At 36.9% G+C, this 25,092-nt stretch overlaps 1 protein-coding gene across 1 annotated transcript in view; it reads right to left on the bottom strand.

Moving 5' to 3' along the window:
- LOC126747340 (uncharacterized) overlaps positions 1–10,793 on the bottom strand; it is a 79,247-nt gene extending 68,454 nt beyond the window's left edge. The window contains exon 1 of the mRNA XM_050455899.1: positions 10,626–10,793. Within this exon, the coding sequence (XP_050311856.1) occupies positions 10,626–10,682 (57 nt within the window). The 5' untranslated portion in view covers positions 10,683–10,793. The remainder of the gene's footprint in view (positions 1–10,625) is intronic.
- Positions 10,794–25,092: the final 14,299 nt, after the last annotated feature.

Here is a 25,092-nt window from a genome sequence, read left to right on the forward strand (position 1 = left end):
GCCCTGTGCAGACAAACGCTTTGATGGTTTTAAACACTGGCCAAAGAATGAAGAAATTAAGAACCCTGTTAAATGCAGGTTAGAAGGGTACAAAAGTTGGTCCAGAATGCGTTGCCTAAAATGTAATGTTTTTCTTTGTTTAACCAATGATAAAAACTGTTTTATTTCTTTCCATACAAAGTAATAAATTTTGTTTCACAATTGTGCTTTTCTAATGTTGGCTCCCTAGACACACAATTGTGTACTCCCTAAATCCCTCCCTTAACCCTTTCGAATATTTTAAAAAATAATTTTCCGTACCTTTTGACCCAACTTTATCGGCGTAAAATAAATATAAACCCCAAACTCAAATTTTTTTTTTATCTCGGTACTGTAAGGGGTATCCCAAATAATATGAGAAAAGAATATTTTATTTTCAGCATTGAAACTATACGTGATAAGCCCTTTTTTCTCACCCCTATTTAACATCCTTATCTTTATGAAAAGTTATTTTTTACATAGCTGAGGCTACTATAGATTTGACCAAATTTTTGAACTAAATTTTTCTGGAACAATAAATATGTGACAAATATATTCCTTTCCTGGCAAAAATGTCAATTTGACAAAAGTGGGTGGAACTTTGGCGCCCAACGTGTGAATATCTCCAATACCATATTCCACAAGTATCCCAAATAGTTTGAGAAAATAATATTCAATTTTTAGCATCGAAACTATAGGTGATAAACCCTCTCTTCGCATCCCTGTTTAACATCCCTATCTTCATGAAAAGTAATTTTTTACATAGTTAAGGCTACTATAGATTTGAAATATATTTTTTAGGCCAAATTCCGAATCGAATTTCTATTTCAAATGTGTTTTTATTATTAAAATGACTCAAAAATCATTTTAATATTAGGTTGCCTACAAATCTTAATAACTCAAGTTAATGCAATTCCATTTTATAAATCTTCACTCAAGAGTTGTTACCAAGAATTTTCTTTAATATATTATTGTTTCTTTCGGGTAATAGTTAAGATCTCCATAAGTAACATACGAGAGTTAAAAAAATATTTATTTATTTATGTTGTTCTCTTCTAAGTAATTTTTCTCGGTTATTAAGAGGAATATAAAGACATTATTTATAAGCGATCTTTGGTATAACATTCAATTTCTCTAGCAATTTGGTTTGTAACGACGTCGTTTCTTTTTAGTAATGAAAAAAAAAGTGGCAAGATCTAGTAAATATGGTGATGTTTAAGCAAGAATAATTTTTTTATTGATTCAACATTATCACCAGTTGTTGATGTCCTAGAACGTCCAGGGCTATGATCACATTCTTCTCGGTGAACTAAGGAAGAGAATGTAGTCATAAGCAGAGGATGCTTGATAGGAGTGACTTGAATAAACCAACTGAAAGGTTTTTCACGTACATTATTTTTCTTATACAATCCAATCCTTTTCTCTTATCCGATATCCAATACCCGGGGAGAGAGAGTTTATCGCCTATAGTTTCAATATCGAAAATTGAATATTCTTTTCTCATACTATTTGGGGTACTCGTAAACAATGGACCATGGATCCAATGGACTATATCCATTGGAGATATTCACACGTTGGGCGCCAAAATTTTACCCACTTTTGTCAAATTGATTATTTTCAACGAATGAAATATACTTGTCACATATTTAGTATTCCGGAATTTGGCCTAAAAAATATAGTTCAACAATTTTTTCAAATCTATAGTGGCCTGAAATAAAGGGTGTTTTTTTTAGAGGCGGAGAACTTTCATTTGGCAACACTGTTTCTTATGACAGCCGACCTGACAGGTCTGGGTTATTTTTAGATTAGTTTGGTTTGGCAATTCATCATTAACAAACTCACGCCGGAGCAACGTTTCCAAATTGTTCAAATTTATTTTTAAAGACATGGTTCTATTCGAGAAACACATCGGGCATTACGTGAGTTTTATGGTGCTCATAATCGTCCTTCAGAGAGATTAATTCGAGAAACTGTTGATCGTTTTCGCAATACTTTTACTCTAGTCAGACGCCGTACAGTGCGCACGCAACAAGCGATAGCTGATGTGCAGCATAGTGTTGATAATAATCCAAATGTGTCAATTCGTCGTCGTTCTCAACAAGTGAACTTATGTCCATCCACTTTATGGAAAATTTTGCGCAAAGATCTCGGATTGCGAGCATATAAAATTCAACTTATCCAGGAGTTGAAACCCCAGGATCATCTTTTGCGCCATACATTAGCTGAATGGGGGGAAGAAAATGTGCTGTTGATCCACGATTTCATATGAAAATTTTGTTCAGTGTGATGAAGCACACTTTTGGTTAAATGGCTATGTAAACAAGCAGAATTGCCGAATTTGGGGGGGATGAGAATCCACGAGCTATTGGCGAAAAACCGTTACATCTAGAAAAACTAACCGTTTGGTGCACTTTATGGGCCGGTGGAATCATTGGTCCTTATGTCTTCAGAAATGCTGATGGTCAGAACGTTACAGTAAACGGTGGGCGATACAGAAACATGATAACCAACTTTTTTGTGCTTCCATTGGAAGCCGTTGCAGGCGTTGCAGCAATGTGATTTCAGCAGGACGGTGCCACGTGTCATACAGCGCGCCAAACAATTAATTTACTGCAAGAGACATTCGAGTAACGAATAATTTCTGTAAATGCGAATTCGTTCATATCAATAAAATATTTTGTGTTTAATTTCAATTTAAAGTTCTCCGCCTCTAAAAAAAACACCCTTTATATAAAAAAATACTTTTCATGAAGATAGGGATGTTAAATATGGGTGAGAAGGAAAGGTTTATCATCCCTAGATTCGATGCTAAAAATTAAATATTCTTTTCTCATACTATTGAGGGTACTCGTGGAATATGGTCTATTGGAGATACTATTATATATACATGTTGGGCGCCAAAGTTCCACCCACTTTTCTCAAATTGACATTTTTTCCAGGAAAGGAATATACTTATCACATAATTATTATTCTGGAATTTCGCTTAAAAAATATAGTTCAAAAATTTGTTCAAATCTATAGTAGCCTTAACTATGTAAAAAATAACTTTTCATGAAGATATGAATGTTAAATAGGGATGCGAAGAGAGGGTTTATTACCTATAGTTTCAATGCCGAAAATTGAATATTCTTTTCTCATTCTATTTGAGGTACTCGTGAAATATGGTCCATTGGAGATATTCACACGTTGGGCGCCAAAGTTCCACCCACTTTTGTCAAATTGAAATTTTTTCCACGAAAGAAATATACTTATCACATATTTATTATTCTGGAATTTGGCCTAAAAAATATGGTTCAATAATTTGTTCAAGTCTATAGTAGCCTTAACTATGTAAAAAATAACTTTTCATGAACATAAGGATGTTAAATACGGGTCAGAAGAGAGGGTTTATCGCCTATAGTTTCATTGCTGAAAATTAAATATTCTTTTCTCATACTGCTTGGGATATTTGTGGGCACCAACATTCTCCTCACTTATGTTAAATTGAATTTTTTGCTAGGAAAAGAATATATTTATTACTCTAGCATTAACCAAAAAAAATTATTGTCTTCCAAGGAATTCGAGGAATAAAAATACGGTTCAGTGTATTCCCTTCCTTTATCCAGGTTAGGACTATCCGGATATCGGGATCTTCTTTTTGGCCTTTTATATCCTCATTTGATTGAAGTATTCGCGCAAATTGTCGTTCCTGGCACCTTTCTCCTCTGTCAGCTGATAATGCTTGAAATCCTCTGGGCAGGATCTTCTTTTTACGGTTTACTGAAGACAGATCAACGATCACCCCTTCGCACTAACCTTCTTTAATTTGACGGGAGTGGAAGTAGCGCCTTATGGAAAGTGTCTTTTTATGTGACCTACTTTGTCACAATACTCCCTGGAGGCTACGTTCTCAATTAACCTTCTGATTAATCCTCGAAATTGATCTCTCCTGGAATCATTTGCAGGACATTAGCCTGACCCTTGTTTGTGTTCTTCGCAGCTTCAAGGGTCAGTATTAATGCATCTACTAGCTTAGGTGGATGGTTAGTAGTAAGTACTGCCTTGTTTCAACTTCACGGAGTCTATCCAGAAATGCTTGGACTACCAAACATTCCATGTTTCTTTGTGGAAAATCTGAATATACCAGTCGAACCAAACTTCTCGTTTTGCAAAGACCCTTTTGACTTTTGGCACCGAGTTTTCAACTGCGTGGATTATGTTCCTTTGCACGATGGCAGCATCTTTTCTTAAGACCAACACAAGGGCAGTCGCCTTTGCTTTTGCTGCTGCTTCAAACTGACAGAAATATTTCATTATGAAATTATGAATTCTCCATCTTCTATAGGGACTTTCTTTCGATCAACGGATTTCTCATCGAAGATTTGAGAGGATAGTTTTTTGATGCATCATCTTGGTGTTGTATTGAACGAGCTGAATATTCTCATTGTTATCCAGTTTTTTCAGGAGGGTTGTCATATACATGCATTATATACGGAGTGTATGTAGCTGAAAATTTACTGACCTAACCGTAGGCAGATTGTGTAATTTTGAATCAAATGAAGTACAGGCTCCATTTGTTGTTTCCAAGGATCTCACTTGGAGCCGTTACTTTTTAACATCTTGATCAATGGTATTAAAAGTTATTTTATAAAATTTCAGGTTGACTATAGACTTGCTATTTGGTGAACTTATACCAGTAAATGATATTCCATACTTTTACTTGTGATACAGGTCAAATTAATCATGTGTATTTGTCTCTTCATGTTACAACAACTGTATTAAAGACTATGCAAATGCTGGGTTTCATTAGAAGGTTCACCAGAGATTTCCAGGACATTGCTTCTGTTAAGCTTCTTTACTATGCACTAGTTCATCCTCAGCTGCAGTACGGTTCATGTATTTAATGACCTTATTATATCAACCACTTTCAAAAGACATGGTCCACTTCGCATTATTTACTACGAGTTTGAGTCTGAACTTAATATCCATACTCTCCGTAAACCTCGTGACCTGTAAGTCTTCGATGACATCCTCTATTTTAGGTCTTGCTGTATATATATACTCGGTAAAATTGGTCTGCATAATCGTTTATAGGCAGACCCATCAGACACCCCGATTCCATATTCCATCAGACCGAACCAATTATGGAAATAATTCCTTTGTTACCAGGGCAGGCGAACTTGCTAACCAGTACTTGGATCAGTTGGATTGTTTTACTAATAGAGCTGAATTTTTAAGACTGTTAAAACTTAATGAATTTATTACCGTGATGTAAAAATACTTAGTCAAATTGTACTCTATCTATTTGGTATCATTTTAATTTTAGTGCAATGTGTAGTGTAGGTTAGGTTTTGTTCTCTTGTAAAATGTAAAATTATATTTTTGTAAATTGGGCAATTGCCAGTTGGAAGAGAAATAAATAAATAAAGGCAGCTCATTAATAGTGCTGACGTAAAATGTTGTGATTATATTTTGATCTACCTGGATTCTGCCCTCTATTAATGAAAGAATCTTCTTTTTGAATACAAGATAAAAATCTTGTATTGAAAAAGAAATTCTGGAAAACCAAAATTCTGGGTTAAAGCGAGTATAAGAGTTACAAATGTTGGCTCTCATCTTCCTATCACCAAAACTAAACCAACAGGGCCGTTCCTAGGGGTGAGGGCGCCTTCGTGCAAGATAATTATTGGCGCCCCTCGCCACTACTAAAATAAAGACAACATTTTTTTTCGTATTACAGTTTATTGCACACAGCGTATATAGCGTTTATTTTAATAAGCGCACATTACATAGCATAAACAAAAAAACAACATTCAGTCATAATACATTAACATAAAATATTACAAATCTAAATAAAAAAAAATTTCCAGGAACACTTATTAATAATAAATGCAGTAAAATAAAATAACAAGTCCCTATAACATAAAAGAAAATAAGGAAACATATGCAGACATATATAGGTTTTAAAAAATACTGAATTAAAATGTTGCCTTTCTTGTCTAGCTAATTTTTTCGCCTATGTCTTGTTCAATTGCGATTGTTGCAAGACCACTCAATCTTTCCTGTGGCATAGTTAAGCGCAAATAGTTTTTTATTAATTTTAACCTTGAAAAGCTACGCTCTCCTGATGCCACAGTTAAAGGTAATAAGTAAGAAATAATCTTATAACAATTGCAATATTGGGAAATAATGAAACAAGATTATTCTTGCAAATTTAATTCAAAATTTGTAATAGTGTTAATTTTTCTGTCAAAAATGGTTTTAAAGCTATAATTTTATTATATAATTTAACACCATCAAAATCACAAGATTGATCTGTCGCATTAACGTATAATGCATATAGATCATTTACATAGGCTTGCAGAATATTGTCATCTAGTGATTGTATATAAAAAAGTTGCTGTACTGTTCTCTTAAACTTACAAATCGCTCATCTACAGAATTTATACAAACATCTAGTACAGAGCAATAAAAATTAATTTTAAATTGTCGCTTATGGTCGATAATTGCTTCATCATTATGTTCATACGAGAACTGTTTTTTTACTCTTCCTTGACGAACTTGGGGAAACGCTATATTAATGCTTAGGTCGTTTGATAAGTTGGCCGCAATGCTATAAAACCTATTAAAATTTTCTTCGTCGCGTAAGTCTTTTAAAAAACTAAGCAACTTCTCTAAAGCGTCAATACCCGAATTTAAGTCCACATTTGAAGTTTGTAAGACTTTACTTACAACATTGACTTTAGAAAGAATTTCATACCAGATGACAGTAGAAATATTAAAATGGAAAGTTTGAATTTTACCAAGTAAAGCAGCAGCATGATGTTTTGTGCTTAAATCTCTTGAGTTATCATTTTGTAGTGTGACTCTAATATTTCCTTTAAATTAAACCTTAGGGGTTTTATTGCATTAATTCGGCTCTCCCATCGTGTTTCGCTAACAGATTTCATAACTAAAATTTTGACATAATTTCTCAAAACATCCCATCTTTAAGTAGAGCTTGAAAAAAAAAACAAATAACTCCTGAATTAAGCCAAAATAATTAATAGTTTCATGATTAATTTTTGCCGCATCGTTGATAACCAAATTTAATGTATGTGCGGCGCAGGGCACAAAAAAAGCTTTAGGGTAAATATCTAAAATTCTTTTTTGGAGACCGATGTGCTTTCCTTTCATATTTGCGCCATTGTCATAACTTTGGCCACGTAAATCTTGTAAAACTAATCCCAGTTTAGGTATTTCTGCTTGGATTAAATTAAAAAATCCTTGGCCAGTAGTGTCTAGAATTAGAAAAAAAATCAGAAAGTGTTCTTTTATTACGAATGCATTTTCTACTTCATTTAGAAACCTAATAACAATATTTATTTGTTCTGTATGACGGGAATCTAGAGTGCTATCAACAATTATAGAGAAATATTTAGAAATCTTTGCTTTATCAATAATGGTTTTAATAATTTTTTGCGCCATTAAAGAAATTATTTCATTTTGAAATTTGTTACTTAGATAATGAGCAGTATGGTAAGTTTTTTGGTCTTTTGACAATTGTATCCTTCTTAAGTGCTCAGCCATGACAGCATCAAATTTTGCCACCATTTCCACTGCCTTTAAAAAGTTGCCATTATTATTTACATATAGCTCATTAGAATCTCCGCGAAATGGCAAGGCACAACTTGACAAATACTGAATAATAGCAATTAGCCTTTCAATTATTGCATACCAATGTTTCTTTTCCATTTCGAAGAGAGTCTGATGAGTGCCATCAATGGTGGTTTTATATTTTATTGACATTTCGGTCGACTTCCAAGTTTTAAAATTGTTTAAATGGGTTGCAGATTTTTCGTGCTTGGACAACTTGTCACTTATGTGTCACCAATCAGAGAAGCCGCTATCATTTATTAATGATGACATGTTTTGTAAAGACTGACCAAAAACTTTGCAACAAAAGCAGAAAATACTATTTAACTTTATTGAATATCTTAGCCATTCTCTTAAAATTTCCTCCCCGTTCTTAAATTTCCTTTTAAAATAGGCCAACGAAAAACTTCTGTCGTTTGAATTTTTAGGAAACACACATTTTTTTAAAGTTAAGTCATGGGTTTTATATTGAGCAATTAAAAAATCTATGTATTTTACGATAAGGGGTGAAGGCCAATTTGCTGGATCACTCAAATCATTGGTATCGCTCACACATTGTTGTGCTGTTGTAGCGTTGCAACCAAGTTCAATCTCTTCATCGGATGAATTGCATTCATGGAGATGTTCTTTTTCCGTACTTATATCACTTCTGTCGCTCTCACTCGAACTATTATTTAAAGAATTGTCTACCTGGTTCTGGTTTGAACTACACGAAGGAAAGCTGACTTCATCACTAGCACTGGTACTATCGAGATTAGAGAAATTAACTTTAGGGAGGATTCATTTTTGACAAATTCTTTGGGTTTTAAAAATTTTTGTAAGGCACCTTTCATTTTTTTTTCTTTCGACTGCCGCATCTGCTTTCTCTTTTTAAATTCACTTCCGGATGCTTTCTTTCTCTTTGGGAACATTGTAAATTACTAAAAAAAAGTTAATAATTACAAAAAAGTAGTAACAATAAGAGGTATGCACGTTTAGTATAGGTATACAGGGTAATATTTAATAATTTTTATTTTGTTTGACGTATATTTTAGTGCCCTTTATTTATTTAAATATTTTAAGTAATAAACACTGTAATTAAATAGTATTTAATTTAATTTAAAAATAATTAAAGACGTCTATATCAAAAAAAAATTTTGAGTCTTGCCTAGCTATGCAATGCAAAATGCAATATCCGGTATAATACATTTTACTTATAACTAAAATAAATAAAAATAAACAAACCTTATATCAGATCAGACTAGGAGGAGAGGCGTTTTTATTAACTTATTTAACAGTTTTGTAACAAACAATTAAACCAAATTAGCAAACAGTAAGTAACAAACTACCGAGTATTAATAAATGATAATGAAGTCATAGCCTGGATCGATCCAATTGCCAGCAAAAATCAAAACAAACAGAAAACAGGCGAGCCGGAATGCGCCAAAAGGCCAACTAACTTCTGCAGCATACCGTACCGGACAGTAATCAGGAGGAAGAAGCTGCGCCGCGCGCTATTTTGGCTAATCCGTTATCAATTTATACCAAAGACAATAGACAGCAAGGATCGCTCACTGTCGTCTTGTCGGAACGCTAGCGCCCAAATAGGAAAAGTCATTGTCAGCAAAACACATGGCATACGTTATAATCCCAATAGCAATTACAAATTAATCATGCTTAGTCATTTTTTCTAAAACTGTATAGTGTATAAAAAGCAAAATAATTTTTAAAATAAATTTAAACTTAATTTATAATTACAAATATTGGAATAATTGTTTTGCGAACGATTTGCTTGGATTTTGGATAATATATGTATTTTGCAAATGTTATGTTGCTTGTGTCGTTTTTTTTTTGTTTTTTTTTATAATTTTTTATTTTTAATTCTTCACTTTGGCGCCCCTGTCGCATGGCGCCTTCGTGCGGGGCACGAACCAGCCACCCCCTAGGCACGGCCCTGTAAACCAAGACGTTCCCAGATAATATGTATGCGCTGTGACATTGCCTTATGCTTGGAATGTTTTGCTCCTTATCATCAAAACTAGCTGTTTCATCACATTTTCTTAAGGTTAACCTATATTTTTGTGAAATAAATGTTTTAAGATTCAGAGCAAGGTTGTTTTATTTATTACTAAAAATAAGTGGTTCAAAAATTGCCTATAAGATATATATGGGGTTTGAGGCCCATAAGGTGCAATGGTGGTTGAATAATTGACCACCCTTTTAACAAAAAACTATGGCATTTTGACAAAAAAAAAAGATTTATTATACCTTTATTTTAGCGCATTAAATACGAATTTTACAAAAAAAAAGAAATTAAAAAGAAAAAAAAGTACTGCGCCTTAAAGGGTTAAAACACTCGATGCACAAAAATAATCAATTGATTTATTTACACACTTACACTATTAAACACGATCACTTAAAACTATTCGAAATATTTATTTACTACTATTTATGTTCGATTTAATCGCGCAATTAGGGCGAACTAAACTGTCAACAGCGGTGACGCGGCTCCGGTTCCGGAAGATTCGCTGACCTTCCACGCATCTCCAAAGACGTCGTGGAATTTTAAGGTCGATATATAACAGCTGGTATTGTTACATTTTTAGAAATTGAAAGGTTTAGCAAAAATACCAATTAGGTTACTTAATACCATGGTCTTTAATGTAAATTTTAATACCTCCTCCTTGAGTGTATTGTCGACTATGAGAAAAAATTGGAATCCAGTTATCCGTAATACTATTTACATGGTTTCTGATAGAAAAATGGCCTGAAACATATTTTTTGTAGCTCTTATGAGAAATAGAGATTTTTTCATGCAGACTTTTTTCTTTCCCTTTTAATGCTTAATACGCAAAAAAAATGTTTTTAATATTCAGACAAAATCGGCCAGTTTTGCTCAAGAAACTTCATTTTCTGAGTATACTACCATGGTTTCTGATAAAAAAAAATTATCGTAACACTGGACTGACTACTGCCCTTAAATTTAAAAAATTCCACATTAAACTACTACTTACAGCAATAATGATACCAATAGATTTTGAAAACGTTTGTCTGTCCTTCTCTAAGATCATCGTTTTTTTACGAAAATTCACTCTGAATCACTCTCCCAATCCACGTAGAAGCCCACAGATTATCAAACTGACGGCACGTTTGGAAATAATTGCTTTTCAGTTGACATAAGATTAAACACCCGATTAGGGTAAATATATTGTCTTTTATCTTAACTTAAAGATAGCGGTGATCCGTAAATTTCTCTACGTATCAATAGAATTTTCGTATGTCATAAAAGGCAAACAAAAAAACTGTAAATATTTCTACGATTAGAAAATGTTTTGGGAATTTCAATTATTTTTGATGTTTGTTTGCAATAAATGAGTCAGTGTACCAGTTTAGTCAGGCAGTAAGGTGATAAGGTCTTAAGGTGCGTGTCCACATTGAAATAAAAATATCATGAAAATTTTATTTCGTTTATTTCATCATGGGTTTTCACAATGAGGATAAAATTTCTTCACTGACAATGTTTAATAGGGTGCCATTGATTAGAAAAGGGTTCTAATCAATTGAGGCCCTATAGACTGTAAAATTTATAGGTTGCGATGGTTCATGTACCTTTGGACGGTTTTACACCACAGCCTGCTGACTTAGCACGATTAGCACGAAAAATATAAAAGTAATTTAATTAAATTAAAAGTAAAAAAGACTTACCTAGGGGTCAGTCAGGATCAGGATAACACAGGAGGTTTTTGCGGAAGGCCGCGCGAACACTGGTCGTAAAAATGGTTATTAACAGTAAGACGATCTAGTACCGAGTGTTTTTCACCTCGGTTCCCCGCGTCAGTCTTTTCGGTACTTGCGTGTGACGTATTATTTGGGTATGTACCAGGTTTGTAGTAAAAGTAAAGAATAGCAAGTAAGGAAATATATAGGGAGAGGCGAGGAAATAAGGCAAATCTCAACATTCATTATGTAAAACAAAAAAAAATATTAACAGCAAGAAGCGATACTTTGAATGCACTTAAGAATATAACTTCTAGAACTAAACTAAATCAAACTAAGTATTAAACTAATCAATAAAGTGAAATTGAGGTGACGACAAGAACAGAACAGACAAGTTTTTACGATAGTTTGAAATTTTTGGTTCATGAGACACGTTGTTCTATATTCTGCTGTTTCCACAGTGATATGATTGTTTGTGCGTATTTAGAAGCGATGGTTACAAAAAAAATCGAAGAAGAGCTGCAGCTCTCCGGGGAGGGCCGGGGTAGAATAGCCCTCCGGTACGCTCTGCCTGTCGTAAAAGGCGACTAAAAGAGTAACCCCTTTGGTGGTAGATGTTGTCCACTTGCATCGCCCGGTTCAATACCACCACATAGGACTTAGGCGGCGTGAAGTGGTTCCATGCAACTCACGTTTCGCCGCCATGTCGATGTGTCCGGTTTCCAAAGGGAAAATGGAGAAGAAAAGTAAATGCATGATGGCGCCCTCACGACCAAAACTTTCCGGAGGTAAACTCGCCTCCCATTCAGAGGACAGGCAGGGAGGTCCATTAGGCGGATCAAAAAGCCTAAAAATCAATTTCTGCAACATCAGAGGTCTAAACACCAATATTAATGCAGTACACCAACACCTGCAATCAAATAAGCCTCACATTCTGGCATTGGCAGAAACAAAGGTGAAACCTTCAACAACAAATGTTCCCCTCATTTATCCTGGATACGATCTACACACCCGATTTCGACTAAACTTTGGATTGGCAGTATTTGTCAAGAACGATTTGAGTTGCCAGCGGGAGGAAACGCTTGAACCTGTGGACTTCGAATTCAAATTCAAATTCAAATTCAAATATGCTTTATTGTTTGAACAAAAAATTGTTATAAACAAAGCTTCACCTAATCCTAAAGAGACAGAGTTACAAGGTTAAAATTATATTTAAAAATGCAAGTTACAATGACGGATCAAAGTTAAACAGTTAAAATTTACATTTTTTTTTTTTTTTTTGAATTAATAAAATCAACTATATCTAACTTTTCTTAACTAAGTACAGTGCAACATATAGGGTTAAAAAAAGAAAAACATTTAAAACAAACAGGTTAGGAAAAGAGCTAGGTCTCCCTTAATTAATTAAAATCTGATTGTCGTTGAAATATTCAGCCACAGAGTAATAAGCTCGACCACTCAGAAATCTCCTCAAGAGAAACTTAAATTTGATGAGAGATTTTGCCCCTCTAATGTCTTCTGGTAGGTGGTTAAAGATTTTTATACCTTCATAAAAAATTGATCTCTTCACCAAGGCAGATGTTGGAATGGGAAGCCGCAAATTATTCCGCTGGCGAGTGACATATCGTGGATTCTGTAGGACAAACCTGTATTGATGGGAGAAAATAAGGCATGCCACCTCCTGTATGTATAGGCAGTAGATTGTAAGAATGCCCTCCCTGATAAAATATGGTCGGCATGATTCCCTAGGTGATATCCCGCATATATAACGCACGGCACGTTTCTGTAGAACAAACAACATCTGTAGAAGATAGTTGCTTGCACTACCCCAGAAGCAGACACCATACCTGAGATGGGACTCAATTAGGGAAAAGTACACGGCTCTCCCAAACAACAAACCTAACAGCAAAACAACCCGCAGAAACCCTATTGCTGAGACTCCGTATATGGTCCTCAAACTTAAGTTCCTTGTCAATCACCAGACCCAAAAACTTATTGTTAGAATAAGGCGGGACAGGCCAGTTAGCAATAAGAATATTATCAAGACTACGATTATTTGTAAAACAAATTAGTTTGGTCTTCTCTGGATTTAATGATAGTAAATTTGCCCTGAACCACTCATATATAAGTTGAAGATCAGCCAACATGGCTATTCTCAAAGAGTCGGTATCATACTTATGCCAGAGAACGGTGGTGTCGTCAGCAAAGAGCGTGAATTTTCCCTGGATATTAAGTCGGACGAGGTCATTAATATATAGGAGAAAAAGTATTGGTCCCAGTACCGACCCTTGAGGTACTCCCCAGGCAACAGATTGATATTCAGAATACTCCGACCCCACACACACTCTCTGACGACGACCCTTTAGATATGAACAAAACCAACTCGCCGCCAAGCCCCTAAAACCATAGTGAAAGAGCTTCCGCAGCAGAACCTCGTGACTGACACAGTCGAAGGCTTTCGACAAGTCACAAATCACAGCAGCGGAAACTCCACCACCGTTAATCTGACAGTAGACATCACTCATAAAGTTAAACATTGCGTCATTTGTGTTTTTATTTTCTTGAAAGCCAAACTGAGAACCACTAAGAACAATCTTTGATTTTAAATAAGACATCACACGTTTTTTAACCAATTTTTCAATAATCTTTGAAAGTGTGGACAGAAGGGATATTGGTCTAAAGTTTGATGGTTCAGTGAGGCTGCCCGTCTTATGAATTGGGATAACCTTAGCAGATTTTAGGCAAGCGGGAAAGGTGCCCATAACCCATGATGCATTTATAGCTTCAGCAAGGACACTCAGAGAGATGTCCGGCATGTTCAGGAGTATTTTGGCAGATAGGCCATCCTCCCCGGCTGAGTTTTTGTTTTTTATAGAAGTTAATACCTCCTTAAGCTCAACCAAGTCTGTAGGTATAAAGAAAAATGATCCTTGAATACTGGTGCTTGATAAATAAGTAAGTGGATCTGTTGTTGGGAAACCCAAATCTTTATAGATTTTATCAGCAATTCCAATAAAAAAGTCATTTATATGATTAGCAGAACATTCAGGGACTGCCATGGAATAATTGCTGTATGATTGACGGATATCATTAACAATCTTCCAGCATTCTTTAGACTTGTTTGTGGCCTTATTTAGGCAATTTGAGTAGAAGGATCTTTTGGCGATTTTTTATTAGTCGCCGATGCAAGGACCTATAAAAGTTAAAATATTGATGAAAAGCCGGGCAATTCGTGAACTTTCTTAATGTGTGAAGGGATCTCAAATTTCTACATGAAGTTTTAAGTCCCCTAGTTAACCATGACTTCTTGTTCTTTTTTGGTCTAATTTTCACCATGGGAAAAGAGATATAAAAGAGGTTTATCAATTTCCGGTGGAAACACGACAATGGATCCGACGAATTCAACACGCTTTCCCATCCAGCAGCCACACACGGGTCATGGAATCTGTCGTAGTACCTCCTGCTGAAAATTCGACCGTAGGAGCACTCGGCAGTTTTGGGGCATTTCCCTTTACTGATTTCACAGATCACTGCCTCGTGGTCCGACATGCCAGAATTCACAACAGTGCAATCCACCATATGTTCGGGATAATTAGTGCAAACATAGTCAATGGTGCTGGACGAGAACCGTGTGATGCGAGTGGGAGACCTAACATGCATTTGAAGGTTAAATGAACTGAGTAAATTACGGAGGGTCAGTGTTGCAATAGATTTCTCATTATAATTTACATTGAAATCACCCGCCAACAGTATGGAGGATGAACATGGGATCATAAGCAGGAGACTTTCCAAGCATAAGCAGAATTCAGAGCTATCAGATAATGGTGACCGATAAATACAAATAATGTATAGGTTTAAATCCTCACAAAAAGATGCAGCAAATTCAAAAACAGATTCCTTTAGGAGATGGTTAAATTTATCAATTTTTCGAAAAGTGCTTTCCATTAAAAAACTTTTGCCAGCTAAGATCATACATCCCCCATGAGATAATTCAGTTCTACAAAAGCTAGAAATCACTACATAGTTACTAATGTACATCATTTCGTTTACTTTAAGCCAATGTTCTGTGAGGAGGATAATGTTAGGTTCCTTTAGTTCATTCAAAAGTAGAGAAAGTTCACCTGTTTTATTACGGAGAGATTGTACATTTAATAACATTAACGAGAACTTGGAATTTGGGGCTACCTTGACTCCTTTGGAATCTGAAGGGCCAATAAAAAATTTTCATCACAGACATCATGTGGTTCAAAATAATAGCCAGTGGTGCCACGAAATTTATCTGCTGTATCTACAGACCACCAAGCGACACCCAATATAGACAGCTCTTTTTGAACCTGGTTGATTGCATTAACCATCTGCAAATTGACTAACCAAGCGCAGAAATAATCGTCATGGGTGATTTTAACGGTCACAATACTTTTAACTGGCTGCGCTTCTGCAACAAGAACGATGATGAAGGACGAGAAGCTGAGCTATTTGCCACCATATGCGGGCTTACGCAGCTTGTGGAGGAACCTACCAGAATCCCCGATCGAGACGGTGAGTTCGCGAGTCTCCTAGATCTGGTCTCGGCTTCAGACTCTGACTCGTACACTGTATCAATACATGCCCCCCTAGGAACATCGGACCACAAATTGATAACAGTCTCTTGCCAGTTGGAGGTTAAAACGCAGGATCCTCCGATGCTTCATAAATAGATCCACTAGCAACCTGCCACCTCTGGGCAAATACTGAAGAAACTCTACATAAAGAAACTCCAACCAGTGGAAAACAGGCCTCCTCTTGCTGAAGAGATATATGCGAAGTTTAATGGACTCATCTGACCCCAACGAACTGTGTCCTGAAAGTCTCATTCTCTGCATCTGAGTTTGACACTTTGAACAATGCTTCATTTGGCTTATTGGAGTTCAAAAATGGCCGTTTATGCTTCACATAAAATCCCTTAGCATAAAACCCCGATTTCCATGAAAAAAACGAGAAGGAACTTACGATTCCACGAAAAGGGCACATCCAATAATAAACACAAATAAAACAGAGATTGTTAACATAAAATTGGTTTCAAATCATTTACCTTTAAGAGTTTAGAAGAGATAACCTAGGAAGAGAGTAAATCGTCAAAGAAGTTTTTAGAAGATCACTTAGGGGAGCAGTAAATGGAGAAAAAGAACAAGAAGGGGTGAAATGTAATAAAGAAGTTCCTGGTGAGAAGGAAAATTATCCCATTAAAGACCTGGGATAAAGACTTTCTTATTTTCCCAATCAGGTTGGTGGACCCTCTGGTGTCTAGTGACGTGTAGTGTAGTATTTCTCCCCATATCAAGAATTTCATATTTGTGGCTATTTGTTAAGGACTCAAGACAAACAACCATCCACAAACCCTAAAAGGATTCGTTTAAATGACTTCTCAGGCTTTTTCAGACAGTAAGTGTTCAAAGAGCAAGAGGGTGAGAGAAGCAACAAACCAAACAGTCCATAAGAACAACGAATTTAACTCCTAAAACAAACTCTAACCACTGAGGAAAATAGGGTTGCACCTTAAGAGATTTAATCTAATCCCAATCAACAGCTCTAACAAGCCTAAGCAATCTGTCTTAGCAGAAATCTATAGGACAAAGAAATTGTTGTTGCAGTCATAGTTGGACTATGATAAGAAGCTTTTTAATTTGAAGGAAGAGCCAGAGAGTCAGTAGCTAACTTCACTGGTCCCTATTCATCCTTTGGCATTGACTGCAACATGGACTTCACACTTCCATCCAAGACCACATTTGAGAAGCTCCTTCCTGAAGACCAAAAAAAACATAAGAATGATTGGATTCAAGCATAACCCCATCTTTGTACAAAAAAACTTAAGTCTCAAATTATTGTCTTATTTCTAATTAAAAACCGCCTCAAGGCACCCAATGCTGCAGGAACTTCAGACCACTTATCCCTTTATGTGGAACTTAAACCCATTCATCATCTACCTCTGACTATACACAACCGGCAAATGTCTTTCTTGGTTCCGGTAGCATAGGCAATGCGTTAACTTAAAGTGAGAACAACAAATCAGGTAGAGAATAGAGAGAGACGAAACGAATTTCCAAAACCAAGACCATTTCCGACCATTCCAACTTTCCGGAGGTAAACTCGCCTACCATTCGGATCTTCGGGCAGAGGCTAGTCGGGGGAGTCCATCAGGCGGATCTAAAAGCCTAAAAATCAATTTCTGCAACATCAGAGGCCTAAACACCAATGTTAATGCAGTACACCAACACCTGCAATCAAGTATGCCTCACATTCTGGCATTGACAGAAACAAAGGTGAAACCTTCAACAACAAATGTTCACCTCATTTATCCTGGATACGATCTACACACCCGATTTCGACTAAACTTTGGATTGGCAGTATTTGTCAAGAACGATTTGAGTTGCCAGCGGGAGCAAACGCTTGAACCTGCGGACTTCGACGTCATGTGGTTCAAAATACAGGGTGTCCATTTATAAACTGACACATTTTAACTGCTTATAAGTCGAGAACGAAAAATGACAACAATGTGCGGTTTTCACAGAACTTCATCAATATTTATAAAGTTTTTTTTGACAGTATTGCCAAGTTCCAAAATTTACCTGAAATAGGAGGAAAAAAAATTATGATTTTCAAAGACCGATTTCTCAAAAATTTTAAATGTAACACCCTGTACTTTTTATTTTCACATTAAAGCCTGTTAAATCCCCTTTCCGAAAATGTATAAATTGTCTTAAATTCATTATTTTTTTTTATAATTAAGTTTAAACCCTACAAAATTCAAACTTTCCAAAAAATAGAAAATCGCGCCCTTGAAAAAAGATATTTAATGTGCAAAACACTACTAGATCTTTTTAAAAATTAGCCGGATACCAATTTAATAATGTCTGATGAGGCAACATTTCAGTGGTCGAGTAAATAAGCATAACTGCCGAATTTGGGGAAATGAAAATCCTCGAGTGTATAACAAATTTGAAAGAGATTCTCCTAAGCTGAACGTTTGGTGTGCAGTATCGAAATTTAAAATTTATGGGCCATTTTTTTTCACGAAGCAACAGTGAATGGAAACAATTACACCGATATGTTGGAAGCATTTTTTTATCCTCAACTTAATTCATTCTTAACATTCTAAACTTAATTCATCAAAGTCTAAGCTTATGTTTTTTGGCCGAAAAAAAAGTAAAAATATATTTTCAGTTGTTAGTAATATAAAAATAAATGGTGAAAAGCTTGAATTCTGTGAAGAAGCACGTAATTTAGGGGTAGTAATAGATACTGAATTAAATTTTGAAAGCCATATTAAAAACCTTATTCAAAAAGCATATATATCATTAAAACAATTATATAATAGTCGTCAAATTTTAAGCGTCGAATTAAAAAGAAAGCTTCACATAGCTTTCTTTTTAATTCGACGCTTGTTTTGTCTCACTTTAATTATGCAGACATAGTTTATGGCCCGTGCCTCAGACATTGTGACAAGTTTCGAATACAAAAAATCCAAAATATGTGTTGCCGTTTAATATTCAATATTGGAAAATATGATAGCATATCTTATAAAATTAATGAAACTAAATGGTTAAATATGACAAATCGAAAGCTATTACATCTTGGAATCTTTTTTCATGAACTTATAAATAAACGCAAATATATGTATTTCAACGTGCTTCATAGAAAAAATCACAGTGAAAAAATGACAGTGTACACTCTAGAAATACTAGAAATAAAACAAAGTTCGTGATTCCTAAACATAAAACAGCATTTTTTCGAAAAAGTTCTTTGTATACCTCTGTTCATCTTTATAATTCTTTGCCCGATTATATGAAAGTATTTACAACAAAAAAATTTAAACCTGTGTTAAAGTCTATAATAATGAGTAAGCAAGTACAGGACTATAATTTGACCCACCGCTAGTCTATCGCCTGCTGCCCGAAGCGTAAAATTTTCTCAGTAAAGTGACCATTTCTTTTTGATGTTTTTGTTTATTTATTTATTTTTTGTTGGGTGTATTACGGAAACATTTTCAGGTTCCTTTATATTTGCTTTTTTGTGCATTTTTTTTTCTTTAATTACTGTTAACTATAAGTTAAGACTACATTATTTAAAGTGCGTTTCAAGTGCATAATTATTTGGCACATGTGTGTTATTTATTGAAATCTGTTAGAGGGTTGAGTTTGAATAGCCATAGGCTAGACTTCGCCAACTGATAGGTTAAGAAACATATTATAATACAAATATTATACGTATTTTTAATGTATATGTATTAGTAATGAATTTTTGCAAATAAAAGTCGTTTATTATTATTATTAACTTCAGCAGGATGGAATTTTAGACACGGTCTACTTCCAGCAAGACGGTGCACCACCACACTTCTCCAGGGTCGCAAGGGATTCCTTAGATATTACTTTTGGAAACAGATGGATAGGGCGAGCAGGTCCAATCGAGTGGGCACCTTATTCTCCCGATCTAACCATTCCACATTCTTGTATATGGGGATATGTAAAAGACGTTGCTACAATCGAACCCCAAGAAATTTGGATGAACTGCGCAACAACATAGTAAACGTTTTTAACCAAATTACACCGCGAATGCTAGAAAACGCCTTCGGCAACTTATTTCTCCGTCTACATTTGTATTCCGAGCAAAATGGGGGTCATATTCAGCAGCTAATTTATTAGTTATAAATTAAAATTAATTTCTTCAATTGTTTGTTGTTAAAATTGTTATAAATAGTTGTAATTTAATACATAGAATAAATACTTTTATAGACATGGCAATAGCGCAAATTATTTAATTATGATCATGCTAAAGCGATACATAGGCAATTACCAGAAAATGTTCGCCAATCGACAATCACCGAATATGTATTCTAGGAAAATTTTCAAAAAGGTGTCATTTACTAAGACAATTTATATATTTTCGGAAAGGGGATTTAACAGGCTTTCATGTGAAATTAAAAAGTACAGGGTGTTACATTTAAAATTTTTGAGAAATCGGCCTTTGAAAATCTTTAATTTTTTCCTCGTATCTCAGGTAAATTTTGAAACTTGGCAACACTGTCAAAAAAAACTTTAAAAATATTGATGAAGTTCTGTGAAAACCGCACATTGTTGTCATTTTTCGTTCTCGACTTATAAGCAGTTAAAATGTGTCAGTTTATAAATGGACACCCTGTAATAGCCAGTGGTGCCACGAAATTCATCTGCTGTATCTACAGACCACCAAGCGACACCCAATATAGACGGCTCTTTTTGAACCTGGTTGATTGCATTAACCATCTGCAAATTGACTAACCAAGCGCAGAAATCATCGTCATGGGTGATTTTAACGTTCACAATATCAACTGGCTGCACTTCTGCAACAAGAGAAGCTGAGCTAGTTGCCACCATATGCGGGCTTACGCAGCTTGTGGAGGAACTTACCAGAATCCCCGATCGAGACGGCGAGTTCGCGAGTTTCCTAGATCTGGTCTCGGCTTCAGACCCTGACTCGCACACTGTATCAGTACATGCCCCCATCGGACCACAAATTGATAACAGTCTCTTGTCAGTTGGAGGTTAAAACGCAGGATCCTCCGATGCCGCGGAAGGTATGGCACTATAATCCAGCTTCGGGAGTTTTATCGCTCATTTCCTTGGAAAGAAGTCTGCTTTAGAACCAATAACATTTCAGAATGTGCAAACCAAATTACAGAGACGATCTTGGCAGGAATGGAAGCTTATATCCCTTTTTCTACTAAATGGGGATCAAACAACAAGCAATGGTTCAACCTGAATTGCAAAAAGGCAGTAAACACTAAAAACGCAGCATATCGCAAATAGCGTCCATATCCTTCCATCGAAAATCGGAGGAACTTTTTAGCCTCCAGAAATAGCTGCAAGCGAATTATTGATGAATGCAAAGAGAGTCACAACAACAGGATTAAAAACAAACTGTTAAACTGCCCAAATGGAACAAGATCTTTCTGGTCGGTATCGAAAACCTTGCCTTGCCACCCCTAACAGCAGATGATGGTTCTATCGCGGTAACAGCAAGGGAAAAAGCCAACTTACTGGGTAAACTCTTCGCGTCCAATTCTACTCTGCACTCGCAAGGCAAAACACCGCCATATTTACCAAGGGTGAATTCATCGATGGGAGAAATTTCGTTTCCCCAACGAATTATAAATAAAATTCTTAAAAGCGTAGACACCAACAAAGCTTCTGTACCCGATGGAATTCCAGCCCTAATACTAAAACGTTGTGCAGACGAATTGACTCCTCCCTTATGTAATTTCCAACAAGCTGGAAAACTGCTCGAGTGCAAGCTGTACCCAAAAAGGGTATGAAGACGATGCCCTCCAATTACCGCCCGATTGCACTAGTTCCAGTAATATCGAAGATTTTGGAGAAAGCAGTCAACCAATAACTGTTAAGATATCTGGAATCATCTGGACTAATCGGCGATCATCAATACGGCTTCCGAAAGCTTAGATCCACCGGCGATCTTCTGGCTTACGTCACACACTTGTGGACGGAGGCCATGGAGAAGCACGGAGAGTCTCGCTCAGTCGCTCTTGACATTTTCAAGGCATTTGCCAGAGTGTGGCATGAGGGACTACTAACCAAGCTTTCCTCAATCGGCATACAAAACTCATTATTGAATTGGATCAAAAGTTTTCTTGAACAACGAACAATCCAAGTAGCCGTCGATGGATACGTCTCCGACAAATGTAACATTAACGCTGGAGTCCCTCAAGGATGCATTCTGTCCCCCACCCTTTTCTTGATATATATAACAACGATTTGCTAGGAACCACTGTCAATCCAATCTGACATGACCGAAAATAATCCCTGGGACCGAGTTTGGAAGTTCTTTAAAAGAACAAAAAAGGAGCCAACGACGAACATAAAGAAGGACGACGGGACGTATACAAAATCTGAGGAAGAAACACACGACTATTTAATAAATAAATACTTCCCTACAGATACGCCACAAACGGACTCCCAAGAACAAACAGACATTAGAAACAGACAAAAAACATACAAAGTCAGACAGGAAAGAGAAATAGGGGAACAAGAAATCTACAATGCACTAAGAGACATCAAACCGAACAAAGCGACAGAAGACGATAAAATTCCCAGTGAGGCAGTAAGGCACATGTGGGAAGAGGTAAAGGAAGCCATAATAAAAATCTTCAACGGAAAAAGGACGGAGGCGCCCGACCCATAAGTCTACTGCCGGTGCTGGGAAAACTTTTAGACAGGACAATTAATAAAAGATTACAAGCACATTTGGAATACAATAACGCACTTAGTGACAGACAGTTCGGTTTCAGGGAAGGAATCGGAACGATAAACGCACTAGACAGACTAATGACAGAAATAAAAAAGAACAAGGAAGACAAAACACATCAACTGGTGGTCGCCCTGGACCTCAGTAATGCATTTAACAGCGCATGGAACCCTAACGTCAGCCTAGAACTAGAAAAAGCTGGGGTCTGCGGGGACCTACAGAGGCTGTGCGAGAACGCTCCTCATGGACGAGAAATCCTGAGCCAAAGTAAGGGAAGCGAATCAATCGCTATACCTCAACTTGGGCAGCATAAAAATCAGACTCTTGGCCAGCAGCCAAGAGAAAGAGAAGAGGGACCAGGCAACCCCTATGGAAACAGAGGGATTGCCGAGAACCTCTTCTTCCTAAAATCGCTCTCCGCAATGGGTGCGAGGCTGATACAAATAAACCTCCACCACTGCAAAGCAGCCACTGCGGCCTTACAAAAATGCATAGCCGACAACAATATTCAGATAGCCCTGATTCAGGAACCTTATACTTATAGGGGCCAGATAAGGGGACTAGGAAACCTCAACGGGAGACTAGTGTCAGACCCAAAAGAGGGACCTAACCTAAGAAGCTGTATCTTTATAAGAAAAGATATAGAGGCCACACCGCTGTGGGAGTTTTGTGACAGGGACACAGCGGCGGTCAAAGTATAAATCAAAACAGCGGAGAGGAGCTACGATACAATAATAGTATCAGCATACTTTTCGCACGATCAACAAGGGGAACCACCTCCGACAACAGTTCGGAGGTTGATAGACCATCAAAGATTGGAAAACCTTATAATAGGCTGTGACGCCAATGCTCACCACACTATCTGGGGAAGCACTGGAACAAACAAACGAGGCGAATCATTATTAAATTACTGTGCTGCCTCCGGTCTAAATATACTTAATGTGGGGGAGGAACCGACCTTCTTCAACATACTCCGCAGAGAAGTAATCGATCTAACCATTGGCAAGGGACGCATCTGCGACCTCGTTAAAAAATGGCATGTATCTGACGAACCAAGTTCGTCGGATCACAGGTACATAAGATTCGATCTAGAATCTATGGATACAAATCCGGAGACCTACAGAAACGCCAGGAAAATGGACTGGGACCTCTTCAATAAGATACTAGGAGGCGAACTGGAGAACTGTCCAACGGAGGCAAAAGACAATGTAGAGCTCGAAGTGCTGACAAAATTCATGTCCACTAAGCAAACCACGTCAAGCAGGGAACACCTCATGGTGGAACCAAGAATTGGGCGAGCTAAGGAAGACAGTAAGAAAGCTTTTTAACAGAGCCAAAAGAACTGGCGAGTGGAATCTATACAGACAACACTTAACCAGGTACAATGATGCTATAAAAAGAGCAAAGAAAGAAGGGTGTAGGAAGCTATGCCGGGACCTAACAGAGACACCAGCATAGGCTAGACTCCACAAGGCAATATCCAAAGGGCCACGACAAACCCTAGGCTCTTGTCTAAAACCCGATGGAGAATATACGACAACCGAGGAAGAAACGCTTGGCTTAATGCTGAACACGCACTTTCCGGGATCGAAAATTCTCCACCAACCAGAACATACCCAGGACCCAACTCCTATCATTCCGAACAGGGGCAAAAGGGAACACTGGGAACTAGCAAAAAAGGTAGTAACCTACGAGAAGGTTAAATGGGCGATAAATTCCTTCAAACCATTCAAATCTCCCGGAATGGATGGCATAATGCCAGTCATGTTACAGCGGGGTAGCGAACTGCTGCTGCCTGCACTATGTAAAATAATGCGGGCAAGTCTAGCCACGGCGCATATACCAGAGAGTTGGAGGGAAGCAAAGGTAGTATTTCTACCAAAGACGGGACGCGACTCCTATGCGAAACCTAAATCCTTCCGACCAATCTGCCTTACATCATTCCTCCTAAAAACAGAGGAAAAGCTCATAGAAAGGCATATCAGGGACAATGTATTACGGGTCAACCCTCTACATCGACACCAGTATGCCTACCAAACAGGTAAATCTTGCGAATCAGCGATTCACGAGATAACCCAGAGGGTCGAACAATCTCTGAACAACAAAGAGATCGCCCTAGGAGCTTTCTTAGACATTGAGGGAGCATTCGACAATACATCATATGACTCAATCAACCGTGCGATAGCAGCACGAGGAATACATCCCATGATTGGCGGCTGGATAACCCAAATGCTAAAACATAGGAAAGTAGCAGCAAATCTCAACAGCACAACGGTTAAGGCCGAAGTGTGCAGGGGAACACCGCAAGGGGGCGTACTGTCACCGCTGCTGTGGAACCTTGTATCGGACAGCTTGCTGACACGACTGGAGAGGCAGCTTATCCTCGCTATAGGATATGCTGACGATATAGTCATCCTTACACGAGGTGGTAGTCGGGCTCATGTATTCGAAAAAATGCAAAGAGCCCTGACTACTGTCGAGCACTGGTGT

The sequence above is a fragment of the Anthonomus grandis genome, chromosome 19 (genome assembly GCF_022605725.1).
Source record: "Anthonomus grandis grandis chromosome 19, icAntGran1.3, whole genome shotgun sequence".
In the NCBI taxonomy this organism is placed as follows: domain Eukaryota; kingdom Metazoa; phylum Arthropoda; class Insecta; order Coleoptera; family Curculionidae; genus Anthonomus; species Anthonomus grandis.